We start from the raw sequence: 20365 nt of genomic DNA on the forward strand, positions 1-20365 counted from the left end.
GATTTGTCAGCGCGCGGGTGGCTGACATTGTACTGCTGGTCGTTTTTGAAATGACATTTTATTTTACGGACAATAAACGTTTTTACTCACTCACGGCTCTGGATATGCTGGCGCCGTAATTGGTCCTTTTCCAGTTGGCGTCTCTCATAATCCGTGTGCAGCTTTTAAACGCTAAACGCCACCGGCCACTATCTGTCATGCTGTAGGCGAAGTGAGGAGAGAGTCGCTACTTTCAAGATCAAGGGTTTTTTCTTTTTTATGCCATGCCCTCCTCCCTTTTTTGAAGTCGGATGAGCATTCCTCAGTGGTCGAGGGGTAGCGCGCCCGGCTCACGGTCCAAGGAGTCCCTGATCGCCCAATTTCCCTTTCAGCGCGATTGTTTTTCCTTCTTCAGAGCTATACGTAATGGTGGCTGAATGACGTGATCACCCTGTAGACCAATGAGGAATTTTGTAGTGACGTCATTACTGTTGTACACTGTGACCAGGCGTCAAACCCCGCAAACTTTGGGCTGAAAAAAAATTATGAAAAATAAAGTCCCTGCCCGAACCAATATGTATATATATATAGCATGACTACGTGAAGCTGTTAGCGCCGCTTTGAGAACTGATCGCAGAATCGCGGTCAAGAAACGTGGTCTTCATGGACCCAAACTAATATCTGTTCTCCTTAAAGACCCGCGGTACTTCTGTGGAGCTGGGAGTCCTCTTCTGTCGGGCTCATCTAATATCTGTCCTTAAAACCTGCTCAGTTCGGGGGAGGCCGCAGACCAGAGCCCAAGCGTCATCACAAGTGTCCACGCGGGCGCCAATTGACGACGTCAGCGCCACTGCCGCTATCGAGTATGGTGTGGCCGTGCTATATGGCACTTGATGATTTCATCGGTCGCATCGCACATCAGGCAAATATATCCAATCCCACGGCGTATTCGGCTTCGATTGTGCTGGGGCGTAATGCGTTTTGATGGAGGCGAAACGCAAAGGCACCCGTGTGCTGTGCGATTTCACTGCACGTTAAAGATCGCCAGGTGGTCGAAATTATTCCGGAGCCCTCCACTACGGCACCCCTTTCTTCTCTCTATCTCTCCTTTATCCCTTCTCTTACGGTGCGGTTCAGGCGTCCGCCGATATGTGAGACAGATATTGCGCCATTTCCTTTCCCCCAAAACTAACTTTTTTTGGACTAGCCGACCGATGCGTTGCATTGGTTAGAAGTGATAATAATAATAATTGCTTTTTTGGGGAAAGGAAATGGCGCAGTACCTGTCTCATATATCGGTGGACACCTGGAACCGCGCCGTAAGGGAAGGGATAAACGAGGGAGGGAGGGAAAGAAGAATGGAAGAAAGAGGTACCGTAGTGGAGGACTCCGGGATAGTTTTGACCACCTGAGGATCTTTAACGTGCACTGACATCGCACATCACGCGGGCGCCTTAGCATTTTGCCTCCATAAAAACGCAGCCGCCGCGGTCGGGTGCATTTTGGTTTTTAATGGCACAGCTAGCTGTTCAAGACTCGATTTCCGGAGAGCGGCGTCAGTGTTTAACAAGATAACGTGACTCATGCAGCACTTCTGATTGGTTCTCAGTTATGACCGTCACCCACGTCACCCCTCCGACGCCTGTGCTTGGTTCTCAAAATTTGAGACGTCATCACCAAGACTATATAAGACGGCGTTCGCTGCGCTACCCATTGTGGCTCGGCTTGAGCCAGTGGGCAGGCCTGTGCACTTTCCTTTTCTTTCTTCCTGGGAACAACTTCTCTCTCTCTCGCTACCCGCAACTCATACAAGATACCTGATTTAATATCTGGTGCGGGTCTTTGGACCCAAATTTTTGGAATACAGCGGAGTGCTTGAAGTACTCTGGCACGGGCCGGCCTGGTATTGCACTGCCTCCGGGATCGGCCCGGGCATACTAGCTCGCGTCTCATCTTTCCATCTTTGCTCTCCTATTTTTTAACTCTCCTACTTTCGGCATGTGGCAGCGACTGTGGCTCGGCTTGAGCCAGTAGGTAGGCGCGTGCACTTTCCATTTCACCCCCCCGGTCAGCAGCAGCAGCTGCTATACCCGCACGGAGGTGCAAGCCTCTCTGCTGCTGCAGCCAAGCTCGCCGCAGAAGCTGAGCGCCGGCGCCACCGAGATCCGGCATACAAATCACCCACACCAGCTGTTCTATAATAATGGATTACTGAGTATCGCAATCATCCTGTGAGATTTTCTTTTCATCATCTAATGCCTATCTGTTATCTTAAGTTTGATTACGAGAGCATTAGGAGGACCTTGACGGAGAAAAACATCCCGACTCGGCGTCTGTATCAAGCATGCACCTGCCAAACGAAGTAGGGGACAGGTGGAGTTCAGGGCTAGTTCCCACTCTCCACCTGCTACTTTCTCTGACACTGGCTAAAACGAAACAGCTGCTATATTGACACACCGGCGACAGCAAGGGCGCCTCAGTGACAGGTGATAGAGATTGGGTTGTAGTTATAGTTACTGGCCTAGTCAAGTTACAAGTAGCGGTAGTGGTCGTAGTAATACAGTTCAGGCTCCAAGCTGTACAAGGATACCACACAGAAGATTGGGTAAGAGCAAAATTCTCTCGCATTTCATCTTCATCAATCCTGTTGGTTTCCCGTCAATTCCCCCCTTTCTGTTATTTCGTAATTTTTACTTTTCACAACCTCGCCCGTACGCTGTGGTCGCCCACTATAAAGAGGATTGGTCGCGTGAGCATAATTATGGCTGCGCTGAATTTCGCTCACTCTTGGCTCCTAACGGCAAAGCGTGAACGTGCCTTAAAACGCGTGTAGTTAGCTTTATGGACCGCTTACATGCAGGCCAAATGTTCCTAAGCAACAAAAAGGCTGTTTTAGTTGCACCTAGGTTTTTATCACGCAATTAATGTTTTTTCAGTTCGAAATGAAATATGTTGACCAATGGTCAGAGCCATCAGGTTAACAGACTTCCCTCCAATGGGAGGGAAATGAAGATTATCGGCCACTGGCGGCGGCGATCGTCGGCGGTGAAGGCCTCCAAGGCACTGCTGCGCTTCTTGAGAACTTCTGGCCTGCACGATAGGCTCATACTTTACCGAACGCTGCGACTTTGCATAGTGACTTCAATTTCCTGCTGCTCTCTTTTCTCCTTCTTTTTATCCCCTCACCCCTTTCCCCCCTTGTGCAGGGTAGCAAACCGGCTATTCTTCCGGTTAACCTCCCTGCCTTTCCTCCTCCTCCTCCTCTTATGTGTTAAACAAGGAATAACATTAGCTGTTTTTGTGTCATTTACGAAAGACGTAAATGCTAATTCAGCATTTATAGGGCCTGCGGGAGTTGCACGATGGTCATTAATGAGCGTATGCAGAGTAATGTTGTTTAGCTTAACGAAACTTTTTAAAAAAAACAGGCCGTGCTAGCCTCTTCGCTCAGTGATAACCATTATAAATTATTGCTTGGGTGGATAATAATGAGCAAACAGGCCATTATTGAAAACCTGCATTTAAAGGGTATGCATTAATTAAGGAGAATAATGCCAGAAAAAAGAGATGCACGCAGGAAACTGGGAAGGCGATAGGAAAGGGGCTGGTATGAGAAAAATATTTTAGTAAAACACATTGTTGGGCTAGTTGGTGCATTGCATTAAGGAAAATAACACGAGCCAAAAGACGCACTTTAATTTCGCTACAAAGGGAATTCCCCTAAGCGCATTGGACAAAGTTAATGCATTCATTGTTTTTCTCTCTCACTGCGGGAAATACGGTGAGCAAAGTTCACAGAGCGGTGGCTTGGAGGTTTTGAGAAACCACCGTGCTTCGAAAGTCCTGTTTCCTTCCTCTTTGAGGGCACAGGAGCGCCACGTAAGAGCGCCGGTACTGCCTGTTCATGACGGCGTACACGAAGGGATTGACACAGCAGGACATCCAGGAGAGTATGGAAGACAGCACGTGCACCTCAGGCGTCCTGGAACAAAACAAGAATGTAAGTAAAGATTCATGAAGCATTGATTTAGGCACAGCAGAGATAAGCACAGGTGCCGCTCGCGTCGTTTGCGACAATAGGGCGCAACAACCGTTTCATACTCCCCAACATGGCCACGTCAGGGGTAGTAAACTCCAGGTAGTTTCGGTCTGAAATACTTCAGCACACCTTGGTGACTGAATGAGAACTGATGGATAAAAATGAATGATTCATGTGCACGCAAGCAGCTGAGACAGCAGGGGTGGCCGAGTTTTCTGAGGCACGGCGGAAAGCGAAGTTGCTCCGTGTTCCCAGGTAGTGGTTCGAATCCCACTCGGTCATGAAGTTCTTTTCTGCTGGATACCGCTGCCATGGCAACGCTGCGAAGCTCCAGTTGTCTTTCCTCTGGCCGATATGGGAAGAATCGGCGCTGACGTCTCGATTAGCTGGGCAATGGTGTCAGTTGAAGTTTCGTACCCCTGGCCACATCTCGGGCTGCCGTGCCAGCGAGGCATGCAACACAGTCAGATTATCTCCTTTGTTTTAATCGCTAAATGCAGAGCCGCGCCGTAAAACGTGATAACATTAAATTAAGCGCACTGTGATTCTAAACACCTGTCTTCTGTTGGCGTTCTTACGGGAAAAATTAGTATACTGAATGCAAACACGTTCTTAATTCTGAACACTTTTCTCAATTTTGAAGATGCCGTATTGGCAGCAAGAAAGCGGAGGGATGCTTAAATTCGCGTTGATTAATGCGGAATATGACCGCATTAGACAAGTGAAAATAAGCTTGCCAAAAACTGCTCTCTTGCCAGCAGAAGGTCTGAAAATCAAAATTTGTCGCACAGGAAACTGAGCCATGTTGTTTGCTTTCTGTGTTTCCACGAGCCCGACCCTTTCCACGCGTCTCTCCACGCACAGACACCTCGTGGTCGCGCAGAAGAAACTTGATGGAAGAATTTTGAGAAAAGCTATGACAGCTTCATAAATGCCTTCTGCGAACATATACACGGCCGTGCAGTCGTCGAATGCGATGAAAATTTACGTTCTTCTGTGGTTATGTCTATAATTTGTCTAAATAAGGCTTTAGTTATTTCGTTTGGGACATGTAGCGCTGCCACCTTGAACCTATTTGTTTCTTAGTACCAGCGCTTTCTTTTAGTTCCTCTAGTTCCTTTAAAGAAATAGTGGTTCTAAACAGCTGGCTTAGTATCATCCCCTGCTTAGGCCTGATTACGCACCCCGATTCCTAAACGACCTTACAAAAATTTCAGCAGACAGTTCATAGACTCTGCATTGGTGTCAGGGGAATATCTACCGAAGTTTTTAAGGCTTAAGCCTGTGTTCGCTCATTAGTGGCGTGGACGGAAGTTGTGGTCGGAAGTTAACCGCACGAACTGTCAATCATGAGTTATTTTGGTAAATAAAATATAAAAGTTGGTAAAGCAACAGTTGACAAGCAACATATATGTAATGAAGTAAGAAACAAAAATAAAAGAAAATAAAAAGAGGTAAAAATAAAATGAAACAAAATAATACAAAATTGGAAAACAAATAAAAATTAAAAATGCAGAGAGAGAAAGAAAAATTAAAAATGCAGAGAGATAGGATCCTTTCTTAAGCAGACTTAGGTGGTGGTGGTAGTGGTTTTATTAAAAACAATAGTAAAAAGGAAGGAAAAGATTTTTGCTAGCCCCGGCATCTGCCATCGATACTGAAGCACCTGAGCTGGGGCAGCGGAAATAAAGGATAGCAGGCAGAATAGAGAAATGAAATGAAAGAGGTGAGGGGACAGCAAGAGACTTAGGTGCAATCCTGTAATTTTTGTAATGGTGGCTCCGCTGAACCCGCAACCGTCTGACGTCTGTTGCCGTCACCGGCCTCGAAAATAGCGAGCGACTGAACTGGCCAATTTTACGAGAGCGTCTGCATTTGCTTCCCGCTTGAGCGTTAATTTTAGAAGACTGCTACGATGACGCAAGTAAAATTCTGCTGGCGCCGGCTCGGGGGTGGGCCGCAGCGATGGCGGAGCAAATGTGCAGATCGGGCGGTTCCGCTATTCTTAACGCGGCGCCGACACTGCGCAGCACCTCATTCAATAGTATCTCGGTGCGGACAGAGGCGACGGAAATTGAATATATATATATATATATATATATATATATATATGTGTGTGTGTGTGTGTGTGTGGGGGGGGGGTCATGTTTCACTCCCCAGTGAAGAGTTCGACTCAAGACTCGTACGCTCTAACCAGCGTCAGGTTCAAACACTATGGTCCTTCGTCAGAAGCGATTCAGGGTATCACTACGGTCATGTGCTAGTCCGGCTTTTCGGCTGTCCGACTTTGCGAGAAAAAAAAAGGGCCACAAATGGGCTTCTACCGCACGAGGCGGATTTAACGTTGTTGACGGCGGAACTTAGCGCTGATCCATCAGAGCAACTGTGGTCAAGACCCTTTTCCAAGCATCTCACCCAGAAGAGCCGAGCACCAGGCCGGGGGAAATCTTGTACCCATTAAAAACCGGTGGGTACCCGGCGGCACTGGGGATCGAACCCAGCACCTCCCGAATGCGAGGCGGATGCTCCACCACAAGTGGCCTTGTGATATATATATATATATATATATATATATATATATATATATATATATATATATATATATATATATATATATATATATATATATATATATATATATATATATATATATGCTGGATTCTCCTTTCTTGTGGTAATGCCTGAAGTCGTTGCGTTTATGCTTGGAGGTAGATGGCTGTTTTGCAGCCTTGTTTGTTCGGTAAGCCCGTGTCCCTCCTGGCATCTTCTGCTTACTCATACTTATATATATATATATATATATATATATATATATATATATATATATATATATATATATATATATATATATATATATATATATATATATATATATATATATATACACGCAGAAGATGCCAGGGACACGGGCTTACCGAACAAAGAAGGCTGCAAAACAGCCATCTACCTCCAAGCATAAACGCAACGACTTCAGGCATTACCACAAGAAAGGAGAATCCAGCATACCTGCTCGCCATACCGCCGTCGTACCCACTTTGAAGTCACGCGCTGCGCGATCAGATTGCGTGTGGTAATCCCGAAATCCTCCCCCTAACAAAAGTCAGGCTGTACACTCGAGATTGTTATTAACGCGATAGCGTTAAAGGCCCCGTTCATCAGAAAATCCGGGGTCGGCGTTGTCGGCATCGGCGCTGTGGGCGAAAAATCACGAGCACTGACCTAGGAGGCAGGTGGGCCACCTAGGCAACCTTGCGGCGCCATCACACCCTGGCCCCTGTATAGTGAGCTAACTGCCCACCGTGGCAGGCGGCATTTAAATTAATGATTGGTCGCTCGGGAATAGCAACCTGGGCCGCACAAGACCCACCGCTGGGAGCACCTGCCTTCGCAGGGCACTGGCGCATCGCTTAACCACTGCGCCAGGAGGGGAATGAGGACTCCCATGGATTCCCAGGGAGGATTCCCGGAGAATGACCTTGGAGGAGCAGCCACCTGCCTGTGCAGTGGCGCATCACTTAACCGCTGCCCCACTGCGCTGGTATTGGTACGAGGACTCGCCGCGATTTATGAATGTTAAGTAGAGAATGAGCAGTTCCTCATATAGGGACATTAAAGCACAAAATACAGTGCGCCATGCCCTTAAGGTGGAGCTTAAGTGTCTCCTGCAATTGAAGAATCACCACCTGCTATCGCACGTCTGCTCGGTTTAACTAAGTGAAACCCCTACCAATTTTTTCGACGGACAACTTAGACATCGCCGCCATGCCATAATACCTGACGCTGTGAAATCTCCGTGACTTTTCGCCGTCTCCAGGCGGAAACAGCAACAACTGTAGTGCACTACAAACGAATATGCCTTTATACCTCCAGGCACACCAGAAGACACAACCGCACGCTTTTAGGAGTGCCCACTAAGTGGGCCTATAATGGCGCGACGCTCACTTGAGGTGTGGCTCCAGCATGTTGGCGACCAGCAGCGGCAGGAAGCAGAGAAGGAAGAGCGCAAATATGGTCGCCATGGCGCACGTGAGGCGAAGCTCCTCTTCCCGGTGCGCCGAGCAGCTGAGGCCACGCCCTCCTGTCGCGACGACGCCATACGAGGCCAGCCTACGCGAACTGCGTTGCACCTGCGCCGACGACGCGAATTAATGGATGGATGCTAAGAGTGTCCCATTTGAAACGTGGTGGTGGTGAGTGCCACCAGGCTCGGTATTCATACGAATCAATTCTGGTGGTGGTAGTGGTTTTATTAAAAATGGTAGGAAAAAGGAAGGAAAAGATTTTTGCTAGCCCCGGCATCTGCCATCGATACTGAAGCACCTGAGCTGGGGCAGCGGAAATAAAGGATAGCAGGCAGAATGGAGAAAAGAAACGAAAGAGGTGAGGGGCCAGGAAGAGAGGATAGGGGAAGAAGTAATATGTACAAACTATTTACACAATAAGAAATGTGTCCAGGTTGTGCGCGTGATTAGTTCATTTTAGAGGAATCAATTCTGGACAAAAGCATTTTTCAATCGGAGAGAGTTTATGAGCGCAGTTTTTTATATGTTGGAAGATTTCACTATAAAAATGAATATATCCGGTACTCTCCCGTCGGCAGGTTTACATTTTTTTGCTATTAATGTTTTCACTATCGTCAAAAACGTTCCTCATTGGGTTTCTATGGCAGTATTAACTGCTGGATGCGAGTGATGGAAAAAGTTTAAAAAGATATAGCCATGCATCGGAAGAGTGCACCATTACCTTCAATATTTACATACAGTACCTTACAGTTTTCCCATATTCAACATTTTTGTCCAAGAACGCTGGATGCATGCTGCTTTAGCAGCAGCGCCATGATTAAGAGTATAGTCCTCTTTCCCCTCCCCCCTCCAAGAAAAAAAAACCATGGCTTGTGTTTCTGTGTGTGAAGCCTCCACCTTCTGGTCCAATCAACCACCGGTAAAAATGCATCTCCCACCTACGAGCCTACACTCTAAACACTAATACGCCTATATGGGAGTAAAAAGGTAGTAAGCAGTCCTCTAGCGCACGCCCTTTTGTATAAGGGCGTGCGCTATAGGACTGCTTACTACATTTTTACTCCTGTATGTTTATAGTACATACCCGCTACCACCCCTCCCCCTTTCACCTTCACCATCCTCCGCTCCCCAAAAGCCTGCAGTCACCATAAGCACACGCTGTAGCGGAGCGAAAAAGCGATGGCGAAATCAGATTCAAAGACGCAATGGGAAGTGGTCGTTATAAAAACAAGAGTGATAAGGCGAAGCGTAAAACTAGTACTGCTAACGCATATTTGTCGTATCACATCTTGTGGTCACCCGTCAATTTATCATTTCCGTATATATCGCTTCTATTAATTAAACCTTAAAGAGTAGTATCATGAAATTAACCATTTTTAAACACCGATTAAGCCGCCTTTTACACTGTACCCATGCTAAATCCTGACCTATATCTTTACGTCACCGCCATGATTTTAAGACACGAATCCGCTCAACAGTGCTGCATGACCAGCTCTGGCGTGATGACCAACCGTTTTCAGAAGCACTTTGTACAGTCAGATACAACTCAAAAACAAATCGCAAGTGCCATTCAAAGGAGGCCCTCCAGCCAATGGCGTCGAGACTGATCGTCATGACTTCGTGGATAATCTTGTTGGACCTGCCATCATGACATCGCAGCGTGTGGCAGGTCAAAGGGGAGTAACCACGATGGCTTAATCGGATGAACCGCAGTGTCATTAAAATCGATCGACGCAATTGGCTGAAGGGCTTCTTTTGAGGGGGCATTTGTCGCTTCATTCTTGAGCTGTATCCGACTATAGTCGGACAAGTCAGTGGTGCATTTCGAACCAGCGCACATATCGGGTATTTCAGTGAACACTTTCAAAAATTTCTAAAGATCGGGAGTTCGCACTAAACTATAAAGTCAACTAATTAACGAAATGAAATAATTATTTAATCAAGGCAGTCTGCTTGTTAGTGCCAATGAAGATTTCGAAGCCACGGACAAGGCGATGCCATATCAGTTTTCGAAACTGAAAAGCCGTTCTCTTAAGCTCTAGACTGGTTTATGGTTTATGGGGTTTTAACGTCCCAAAGCGACTCAGGCTATGAGGGACGCCGTAGTGAAGGGCTCCGGAAAATTCGACCACCTGGGGTTCTTTAACGTGCACTGACATCGCACAGTACACGGGCCTCTGGAATTTCGCCTCCATCGAAATTCGACCGCCACGGCCGGGATCGAACCCGCGTCTTTCGGGCCAGCAGCCTTAAGCTCTAGAGAGCGAGGAAATCTGGCGTGCTTTTTTTTCGCACAAAAACCAAACTGAGCGCGTCAGGCGCGCACTCCCAAAGCGACTCAGGCTATGAGGGACGCCGTAGTGAAGGGCTCCGGAAAATTCGACCACCTGGGGTTCTTTAACGTGCACTGACATCGCACAGTACACGGGCCTCTGGAATTTCGCCTCCATCGAAATTCGACCGCCACGGCCGGGATCGAACCCGCGTCTTTCGGGCCAGCAGTCTTAAGCTCTAGACAGCGAGGAAATCTTGCGTGCTTTTTTTTCGCACAAAAACCAAACAGCGCGTCAGGCGCGCACGAAGCGCAAAGTCCGCTGATGACATCTTGCAGTGAGTACGGCGCCAGATTTTAGCTGCCGGCTGCATTGTACCGAGGCATGCACTTTATTTTCCACCGTCGCTCTCAGAAATAACGACCGCGCAATTAGCGATTTTCCTTTCACCGAGCGCCTAAGTAAAACAATGTGCATGACGGAGTGCAACAGCTCATGCCAGTTCGAACTGGGCGCCGAAGGCACTACAACGCGCATTCAGCGGATGTTATGCTTACACGGGGCTTCCTACGCGCCTTATGCTCTCAGTTTCGATTTTGGCGGAAAAAAATCGCCGGATATTTCTTTGCACTACAGAGCTTTAGAGAAATACATGTTATTCGTTTCATAAAAAACTGATATGGCATCGTTTTGTCCATGGCTTTCCCCATTGGCACTATACCGGACTGTAATTAAAAAAAATAATGAATTTCAGTTAAATCGTGCCTAATCACGATGTATATTATAGTAACTCACGTCTACTGCGGCTGAAAGTTCGTTCCTGAAGAGGTTTTTTAAAGGCGAAAGCCTTTAATGGCTCATGCTCACGGTCGCGTCCGTCCGTGCGCTGGAATCGTGCCAACTGTGGCCTCTCCTCCGCGCAGCGGCACAACCTCCTTCCCTCCTTAGCAACCAGCGCGCCGGTGGGGGCGCAGCTGTGCATATAGCAACCGTGCCGTCACACAGTAGCAGTAGAAGGAGCGCGCGCGCGTAGGCTGTGGCAGCTGTTGTTTCGTGCTCTATGCTTTTATAGGAAGTTTCGAAAGTTTTCACTGATGCACCCTGTTCGCAGAACGGACAGTAACGATAAGGGACACCACAGAGCGTTACTTCTGAGCGCTGGTTTATCTTAAACACGGGCGTGTACACATATAGGATACTGAAGCTCATGAGGTGCGCGTGTGTAGCGCGCAGCTAGAACCTCCCTCACGCGCCGCAGCTGTTGTGTATGGCGTTATGGCCTGGAGTAGCTGCGTTGATAGCGCTTTAACTGCCTCCACCCCACAGTGCGATTCAGGTGTCCACCCTGGGTGAGAAAGTTACTACACCTTTCTAAGTTTCGCAACCTCATCCTCGCGCAGAAGATTATTGTTCCCCCGAAATTGGCCCCCACCTTGTAATAGATGCGTCCGTAAGAAGCCACGATGCCCAGGCAGGGCACCAAGAAGGCCACAACGAAGAGCAGCCTCTTGGGTGAGGTGCCGTCCTTGGTGAGGATGGTGCAGGAGAAAGTGGGCCGGTGCAGCCCGAAGCGGCCCCACCAGCCGGCCAGCACGGGGACCAGCAGGCCGAAGCCAAGGAGCCAGCAGCAGGCCACCGCTACCAGCGTACGGCGCCCAGAGAAGAAGCGGTCGTGACGGTGACGTGAGTCCACCAGCAAGCCTCTGGGAAAGACAGAGGCAAGATGAGCTTGTGCCGTTAAGCGGCGCCGCATGCGCAGTCTGCCCTTGGTGATGAATTACACTATAAAATCCGCCAGGCTTTTCGCCCCCACCAAGGCCGAGAACCTACACCCTCGATCAAAAATCTTCAGGACACGCGATTGCATTCCAGCCCCTTAGCGAAGCAGTTATGGCACCCCCGAAGATCTACATCTCAGCGAGGTAAGGGAAGCCCTTGTTTTCACCCTTCAATACAGTAATGTACTGCAAGGTTCTTCTGCCCTTCGAAGTTTACTTGACTAGGCGAAGGACGAGTAGTAGACATCCACTTGAAGACGATGGACGGACACGACACACGGGTAACGGTTAATTTCAACTTTGTACAAGAACTTCAACAGCAACACAGAAACATGCATACCAGCATTCTCATAGGGATTCTTTGGCAACGAATGATGTCATCGAGTCGTCGTCACGACAGACATACTACACGATGACTGCGCCGTTACCTCAGCATAACCTCAGTGGCTATACCGTTGTAAAGGTGCAGGCGTTATTTCCGTTCAGAAATCCGTGGTAGATTATTGTGATGGTGTCACTTTACCTTTGCTGCTGCGGAAGGCATTCGGGGGCTTGCATGACAGCCGCATTTTAAATGACGCGCAATGTATTTCGCCGTAATTTAGGCCCAGTTTATTGTGCTGCCTCACTAGCGACGTCGTATATATATCAGAAACCTGTGCCTCCATTTTTTCGAAGTGTCTGAATCCCTGAAAGCACTTGAGGCAGTTCGTTATGTTGAGACTTGAACTAACGGCTATTGCGCGATTTCCGCTCATGATATGCGGAGACGGTCGCAAAATATCAGTAACTGCAGGCAGTCGCTCCGGAACGTCGCTGCTGGCTTCCCGAACGCCGTTAATCGTGTCTATCACACGCTAGTTCTTGCACGCTTAAGTGTTTTAGATAAACGAACAAGTGTGGCTACCCTTCGTGAAAAAATTGCCTTCCTGTGAAGTTGAAGTCAGCAGACTGTCAAGGCTGTAAAGAGAGGGCACTGCTACGGCGTAGCCACCCTACGAACAACTGAAAGCAGCGCTTATAACGACACAAATTTGCCGCGTGTTGAGGAGTTCCTTGAAAATGAACTATGCGCACGTAGGTTTTGCTCCTTGCCTTCTTTGCGCATCTCGTTAGAAAAAGCTATCACGTGCAAATCAGGCTGCGCGTCCACGTCCGACGCAACTGTGGACACAACGCAGGTAGTTCCTCCCATTCCGAGGAATATATTTTGCCATTCATTTCTTTCGTACGAAAACACTACTAATAACACAGTTCCAACCAAAAATCTTCTGTAAAGCCTCGGAGTAACTCGTGTAAACTCGGGTTAATTCGGAGGAACGTCGCGCCAGCTGTAGCCAGTTGGAGGACGACCTTGAGGGTGATCTTGACACCGTCAAGGTCCTTTGCTTTTGCACGTGCACTAGGTTTCACTACGTTAAAGACCTAGCACTTTTTGACAAAGAAAGCTCAGGAAGTACACTATGCAAGAAAGTCCCGTCACTAAATCCGAATTTTTCTCAGCAATACATTTGTCTTTTTGTTGCCGAGCGAAGATTTTCGTAGCCAGGAAAATATGTGGAATCGATTTTAGGTGAGAACGAAAATCAGACAGAGTTGTCGTCAGAGTCAGTTTGATATCCTAATAGAGCAGCGCCATCATCTGGTCTCGTGGAAGTCGGTGGTCGGCCCAGCGGCGTCCAAAAGTGAGCCCACCTGGTGACGGTGATCCCTGTCATGGAGAGTATGGACGTGGCCACGTTCCCGTAGAAGAAGAAGCCGAACACGGCGCACATGGTGTCCCCGAACATCCAGCAGCGGCGGAAGTAGCGCGTCGCCGTCATCGGGAGGTTGACCGCGCAGAAGAGCAGGTCGGCGCAGCACAGGCTCATCACGAACGCCGTGGTGGCCGAGCGCAGCCGCCGGCTCCGTCCCAGCGCCAGCAGCGTCAGCAGGTTGCCCGGCACGCCCAGCGCCGCGAACAGCACGCCGCAGCCGCCCGCGAAGTACGACAGCTGGCGAGGGTAGGCCGCCGCGTCCACCTCGCACGCATCTTCGCTCGTGGTCGAATTGTTCTGGTTTGTTTTGAGGCAGAATCAGATACGGTCCAACACATTAAATAGCCATGCAGTCAGGACACGCATACGGTTAGCAGAGAGAGAGAGAGGGGGTGGACATAATGAAAGGATCTTATGTCCCACTCCGTGCTTATCAGGGTGAGGGGTTAAGTAACCTTCACTGTAGTGCCCCACAAAGAGCGCGTTCTGCCCAGTTGGGCAACTCAGGCCTCCCATGTTTTATGTTGCAAATAAGTGAGCGACATTAAGGCATGTTGGCTCTTACACCACCACAACAGCATGTCCTACAATGTTCCAGACCTAGTATGTGTAAACTAGCGTGGGTATGGAGTGCATTAGGACGCGGTTCTAACTGTATGGAGACGCTCAATTCTGTGCCCATGCGTTGGCCAGTATGTACGCCTTTTTCCGCCACTATACATACTTCTGTTATGGCAGCTTACTCTAAACGGCTTGCCGTCACGTCACGGTGGCCGCCGTGTTCGAAGATCAAAAACGGGGCGAAAATCTTAGAATCGTTCTTGCAATGTTCACGGTCATTAGCTGCTCTTAAAGCTAAACGTAGTATTTACTGTAAAGATAATGGCACATGTTAGAATGTATAACTCACTGATGGTGGACTGTACACATTCCACGTGAAATTTGTCTTCGTGGCACACCACTGCCAAATGGTGATTGGTCTACGTCAGTCTTTCTGGGAGAAGTTGCGGGTTGGATTGAGCCGAAAAACTCTGCGGCCCTTTGACTTTCACTCCAGCCTACGTACAGTATATAGAGCTTTAAGTTTTATGAGCACGGTGCTTCAAAGTGGCCGCGACGTAGGCTCCAAGGGACCCATAGCCGCTCAGGAAATGACGTCATACTGCTGAGCATGAGGTCGTGGGTTCAATGCACGGTTGTGGCGCCCGTATTTTGATGAGCGCAAAACTCAGAACTATCCGTTGTACTGAAACTTCGAAGCATGTACCCCATGTGGTGGAAGTTAAAGCGTACCCGTTCATTACTACGCGGTACCCCTCGGAATTCAGGTGTTGCTTCTTCGCAGAAAAATAAAGCGACTTTTCCAGCTTTGTCGTTGAAATAAGAGCGCGTGAAGAGAGGAAAATATCCGTGCCGAACAGTGAACGAGGCATGCAGAAGAGAATTTTTTTGTTTCTTGCCAGTAATCAGCAAACCTTAACGTTAAGAGTGACTTGTTCGGGGAATAACTGTGAAATTCACTCTCCAACCGCCAAAATCCATGCACATTATCAAGCCGCCTTTTTTTTTCCTTTTTCCATCGTACAGGTATTCCGCGTGAGAATCAACCTGACAACTGCATCGCAGTTTGTTTGTTTGTTTGTTTGTTTGTTTCTTTGTTTAGCATGCGTTGTTTCTGCGGGCAACGAGTCCGTCAAACTATAAGTACGTTTTTTTGTTTGGTTGGTTGTTTATTTGTTTAGCATCTGCGGGCAGCGGGCCCGCCAAACTATAAGGACGTGGCCAGATAGAGGATGGCGGTTGCGTGGCCCCCCAACACGTCTTCACTTGCGTGCGCGTGTTTAGTCGTTTTTTATTATCTTTTTATATTTTTCTGCTGTCAGAAACCGGCGAAGAAAGCGAGGGCAGCTTGTCTGGTTTCGCCAGTGTGCGGACGGAGTGCAAAGGAATTCGCGGAGCGATGGCGACGCATATTTAACTTACTGGAATAATAAGTTTGATTTGTCTTGAGCGAAGATTCAGTGAAGGGCTCGAGTGCTCATCCCGTGGCAGAATCGGGTGTGGGCAGCAGAAGCTTACCGCCTCCCCCCCCCCCTCCTCATTAGTTTTTTTGTATTATTTCGAACGACTTTTTTCTTTCACCCTCTAAGCCATGTTTCTGTGAGGCTGTAGATTTTTGCGCATACGGCCTGTCTTACAGGCAGGTGTGAAAGATTGGATCACCGAAAAACTTTGTTCCGCACAAGGCGGATAAGACGATAGCTAGTTCCTGCGCCCTTAGTCTTGTCGCGTTATCATGAATTTCATATTAACACCGCGAACTTCTAAGCGTATCTCCCGTCTTCTTTCGACAAATTTCGATGGAGGCGATATTCTGGAGGCCCGTGTACTGTGCGATGTCAGTGCACGTTTAGGAAACCGAGGTGGTCGAAATTTCCGGAGGCCTTCACTACGGCGCCCCTAATGGCCTGAGCCGCTTTGGGACGTTAAACGCCCATAAACCAAACCAAACAATCAAAACACTTGCACGTGTTTCGGACGCCCCAGGAAAACATTCAAAGACGTGTTTCACAAGTTCCTGCAGTGGAGTGGAACGCGACGAGCGCGAGGCGACGGCTTCCACAAGTGCGTTGTGCTCACACGCTCAAGAGCCAACCAGGAACTTCTGGAGGCTTTCGCCTCAGGCCCGTACAGCTTCCATTGCACTGCAAGGACTTATGAGATGAAACTGCGTACAGTCCGAAACTGGTCGTGCGTGTACTTAACTAAAGGCTTGCACCTCACCATTTGACGAGATCTCCCCGACGGGCTGTCACGATGTCGCGTGCCGCGCAGGCGAGCTGTCCCCTCGTGCCAAGTCTGTCGTCGTGCATGGCCAACGGACGGCAGTCCCGGAAGCGCCCGGCATCGAATGTCGCTCGCAGTCTCGTAAACAACGGCAACGCTGCCGACGACACGCCTGTGTCTGCGGTGATTCAAGCGCTGCGCGGTTGGCCACAAGGCATTGGCATTTCGGCCGACATATCCTGCCGGGCCGTGCTATCCCGTGCGGAGGCATGTGAAGCGGCTGCGGGACGGATGACCGCATTGTACGAGTATTTCGTTGGCGACTGTATGCGCAACTACATAGGGTGTTGCTTAGTTTGCGGCAGATCGTGCATAAGCTGCCCGCTACACAATGGCGTATTTAGGAGAGAGTGCATGGGGCAGTACATTTTGTTGCATAGCGCCCCCTAAATTTTAAAATTGTCATCATAGTAACTGGATATTTTGTTGGCATAACCCGCCACATCTCCACGGCAGTTCAACTTAAGCCTGACTAAAGTAACCTGTTTTAACCATACAAAAATTTATTTAGACAGTCTATAGACTGTCCATAGACCTCAGTTTTTAAAGTCTATAGACTCTATAGACAAGCCCTAGAGAACAGTCAGTAGGCAATAGTAATCCTATAGGCAGACCATAGACAATCTACAGGTTTATGGCCATACACTTTTAGTAGGCTTTTGTCTATAGACCATGAATAGACAAAAAGAAATATCTACAGGAAGGCAATGGAGTCTACAAGAAGTCTATAGACTGTCTATACAGACCATTTTTGTAAGGGATAAGCTGGGTAAAAAGTTGTGAGTCTTGGTGAACCTGAAAGTAGTCGGAAAGACGGGGAATTTTGCGCGCCAAATTTTTCTAAACTGTGCCGCTGATCAGGTGTCCTCGATTAATGTAAATATTTCTTAGAAAACATAGCGCAGAAAGGACACGGACGACACAGAAGTGGACAGGACAGGCGCTAACTTGCAACTTTATATTTCGAAAAGCCACCACGTCTAATATATAGGAGCCGATCACCACAATCAAGCGATGAGCATGCGCAAAGAAGAGCACAATCAGGATTACAGCGTGTGAAAAATAAGCAAGAAATTTACGATAAAATAACAAAATGAAAGCACGGTGCCGGGGGAAGACTGAAAGAAAAGAGACATCGTGCAATGAAACTTACTGCAAAAGCGCTTTACAAGCTTGTCAAGGTTAAGAACCAAACAAATAACGCGGCAAAAAGGGGAGATAAACAGATCGACTAAAAGATGAGGGGAGTGTACAAGGCTCCACACTGAGACAAGCACGTGGTGAAGAAAGACAGAATGACAATGGGGAAACTAAATTTATGGGCATGGCAATGGAAGTAAAAGATAGCAGAAATTTAGGCCAAAAACAGATAAGGGCTGTGATACTATACATAATCAAATGAAAAAAAATTGAAAAAGTTTGAAACTAAGAAACAATGAAATATATGTATATGAAAAAATACAGAAAGACCTAAACAGAAAAAGGATAAAACCAGAAGTATAAAACACGAGTGTAGAGGGCTCCACGCTAAAACAACGAGGGGGGGGATGCAAATATGAGAAAGGAAATAACAACTGAAGTAAAAGTCAATAAAATGCCAAGGAATAGAAGCAGCAGGAAAACCCAAAGGAAAAGCGGAACCGTTCCAGTTCACAACACCATAAACATTCTTGACACATGGTTCACACCTACAGATAGCCATCAAGGAATTCAACTTCACTGTCCAGTAATTGAATAGAAGGTGCGCTGACGCACTTTTGCCAGCTTTTCTTATAAAATACGCCTCCATGACTTCACGCTCCGTTTTTCCTTTAGCTGATGTTTTTGGCCTAAATTTCTGCTATCTTTTACTTCCATTGCCATGCCCACAAATGGAGTTTCCCCATTGTCATTCTGTCTTTCTTCACCACGTGCTTGTCTCAGTGTGGAGCCTTGTACACTCCCCTCATCTTTTAGTCGATCTGTTTATCTCCCCTTTTTGCCGCGTTATTTGTTTGGTTCTTAACCTTGACAAGCTTGTAAAGCGCTTTTGCAGTAAGTTTCATTGCACGATGTCTCTTTTCTTTCAGTGTTCCCCCGGCACCGTGCTTTCATTTTGTTATTTTATCGTAAATTTCTTGCTTATTTTTCACACGCTGTAATCCTGATTGTGCTCTTCTTTGCGCATGCTCATCGCTTGATTGTGGTGATCGGCTCCTATATATTAGACGTGGTGGCTTTTCGAAATATAAAGTTGCAAGTTAGCGCATGTCCTGTCCACTTCTGTGTCGTCCGTGTCCTTTTTGCGCTATGTTTTCTAAGAACTGTTACCAACTAGCCCAAACCAAGCTACTGTTATATAATGTAAATATATTTATTACAAATGGTTATTGGTCTTATCTCATGCAAAGATTAAAAATGTTTGCACTTCATGTTCTTACGAAGTAACTATATTAGCAGCAAGCTACACTCGACGCAAAACTCGACATTGTGGTGTTCTTCAGGGCCTAACGTAAGTACAATGATTTTATTGCTTGCTAAACTCTGCTGTATAGTTTCAGTGCTCTCTTGCAATGGTCTGACCGTGCAGAAAGTAACTATTGGTGGCTGAGTGGCGCGCGCGTCGATGACATGAAAACGCGAGCATCAAGCAGTACCGCGGAACTGCTTGATGCACCGCGGTTCCACAAAGCATTTCGGTCTCTCTAATGACGCCCACCACAGAAGAGCGAGGAAAATGAGGGAATGCGGGGAAAATAAAATTCACAAACTTTCCAACTTTTTTTCTGCCAGAAAGGACGGCAACTTGTGCAGCATATTGACAGTGTGGGGCAAGATTTGTTCGGTCTGACCTAAAATCATGTCCAAAAGGTCGTGTCCAAGTATGCGGCGAATCAAGCCAAATCGAATGCGCATTCGACAGGGAGAAGGCAAAAAGTTAGCAACAGTGACACTAAAACATAGAAAAGTTGCGAGGCAGGAATTGTACAAGAATCGCGTGGCCAGGCTACACGCAGAGCCTGGCTGTATGCATAACTGCTGCGCCTATATATATCTCTATAGCGGGTCATGAAACAAAACAATGCAAGTTCTATCCAGATCAGGCGTTTTTTGTGCCGATAGGCTCCGAAAGATCGTGTTGGTGGCTATAGAGCAATCCTCGTGCGCATTCATTGCAGCACTGCAAATATCCTAAGTTTTAAGAAAAGTGTTTCACGTTGGCCCGTGTCCTGTCGCATTTTACCCGAACCCTGAGGCAAAATACGACATTCCGAACTTTTTGGTGTCTTAAAATTTTACCTTATTTAACTTCAGCTGGCCGTTTCATATCTACTGAACTGAATGCTAGGACGGTATCAAATAATTATTTTGGATGTCTTTATTGATACCTATGAATAATAAAAGGTGGAAATTATTTGCAAATTTGTGTCGCGTTTGCTGCCCTCCCTCTGCTTTTCCGCATTTAATTCGCTGAGAAAAAAAACCAACGGCACTCTAAACATTTGTCATTGTAGTGGCAATCATGGAGAGCGACTATTGCATTGCTTCTAGAAAATTAATTCAGTGCTACTTATTTCAGAGGAGCACACGGACAGACGTGACAGAACAGCGTCCGTCCTGTCATATCTGTCTGCGTGTTCGTCACAAATAAGTAGCGCTGAATTACTTTTCGAGAAACAATGCATCACCG

At 47.5% G+C, this 20365-nt stretch overlaps 1 protein-coding gene across 1 annotated transcript; it reads right to left on the reverse strand.

Annotated features, from left to right (window-relative positions):
* Window positions 1–3653: 3653 nt before the first annotated feature.
* On the reverse strand, window positions 3654–16760 carry Tre1 (Trapped in endoderm 1). Its single transcript, XM_077629901.1, has 5 exons — window positions 16633–16760; window positions 13787–14145; window positions 11746–12016; window positions 7961–8145; window positions 3654–3961 (listed from the first exon to the last, which is right to left on the reverse strand). The coding sequence occupies exons 1-5, from the start codon at window positions 16633–16635 to the stop codon at window positions 3772–3774; spliced, it is 1008 nt and encodes a 335-aa protein (XP_077486027.1). The 5' UTR covers window positions 16636–16760; the 3' UTR covers window positions 3654–3771.
* Between the last annotated feature and the right edge of the window lie 3605 nt (window positions 16761–20365).

Source organism: Amblyomma americanum, chromosome 7, assembly GCF_052857255.1.
Source record: "Amblyomma americanum isolate KBUSLIRL-KWMA chromosome 7, ASM5285725v1, whole genome shotgun sequence".
In the NCBI taxonomy this organism is placed as follows: domain Eukaryota; kingdom Metazoa; phylum Arthropoda; class Arachnida; order Ixodida; family Ixodidae; genus Amblyomma; species Amblyomma americanum.

Excerpts from the sequence above, each read along its gene's own strand:
- Tre1 (XM_077629901.1), bottom strand. Across the intron at positions 12,017-13,786 it reads ACAGGGATCACCGTCACCAG|AGGCTTGCTGGTGGACTCAC; the intron begins GTGGGCTCACTT and ends TGTCTTTCCCAG. Across the intron at positions 8,146-11,745 it reads ACGGACGCATCTATTACAAG|GTGCAACGCAGTTCGCGTAG; the intron begins GTGGGGGCCAAT and ends TCGTCGGCGCAG.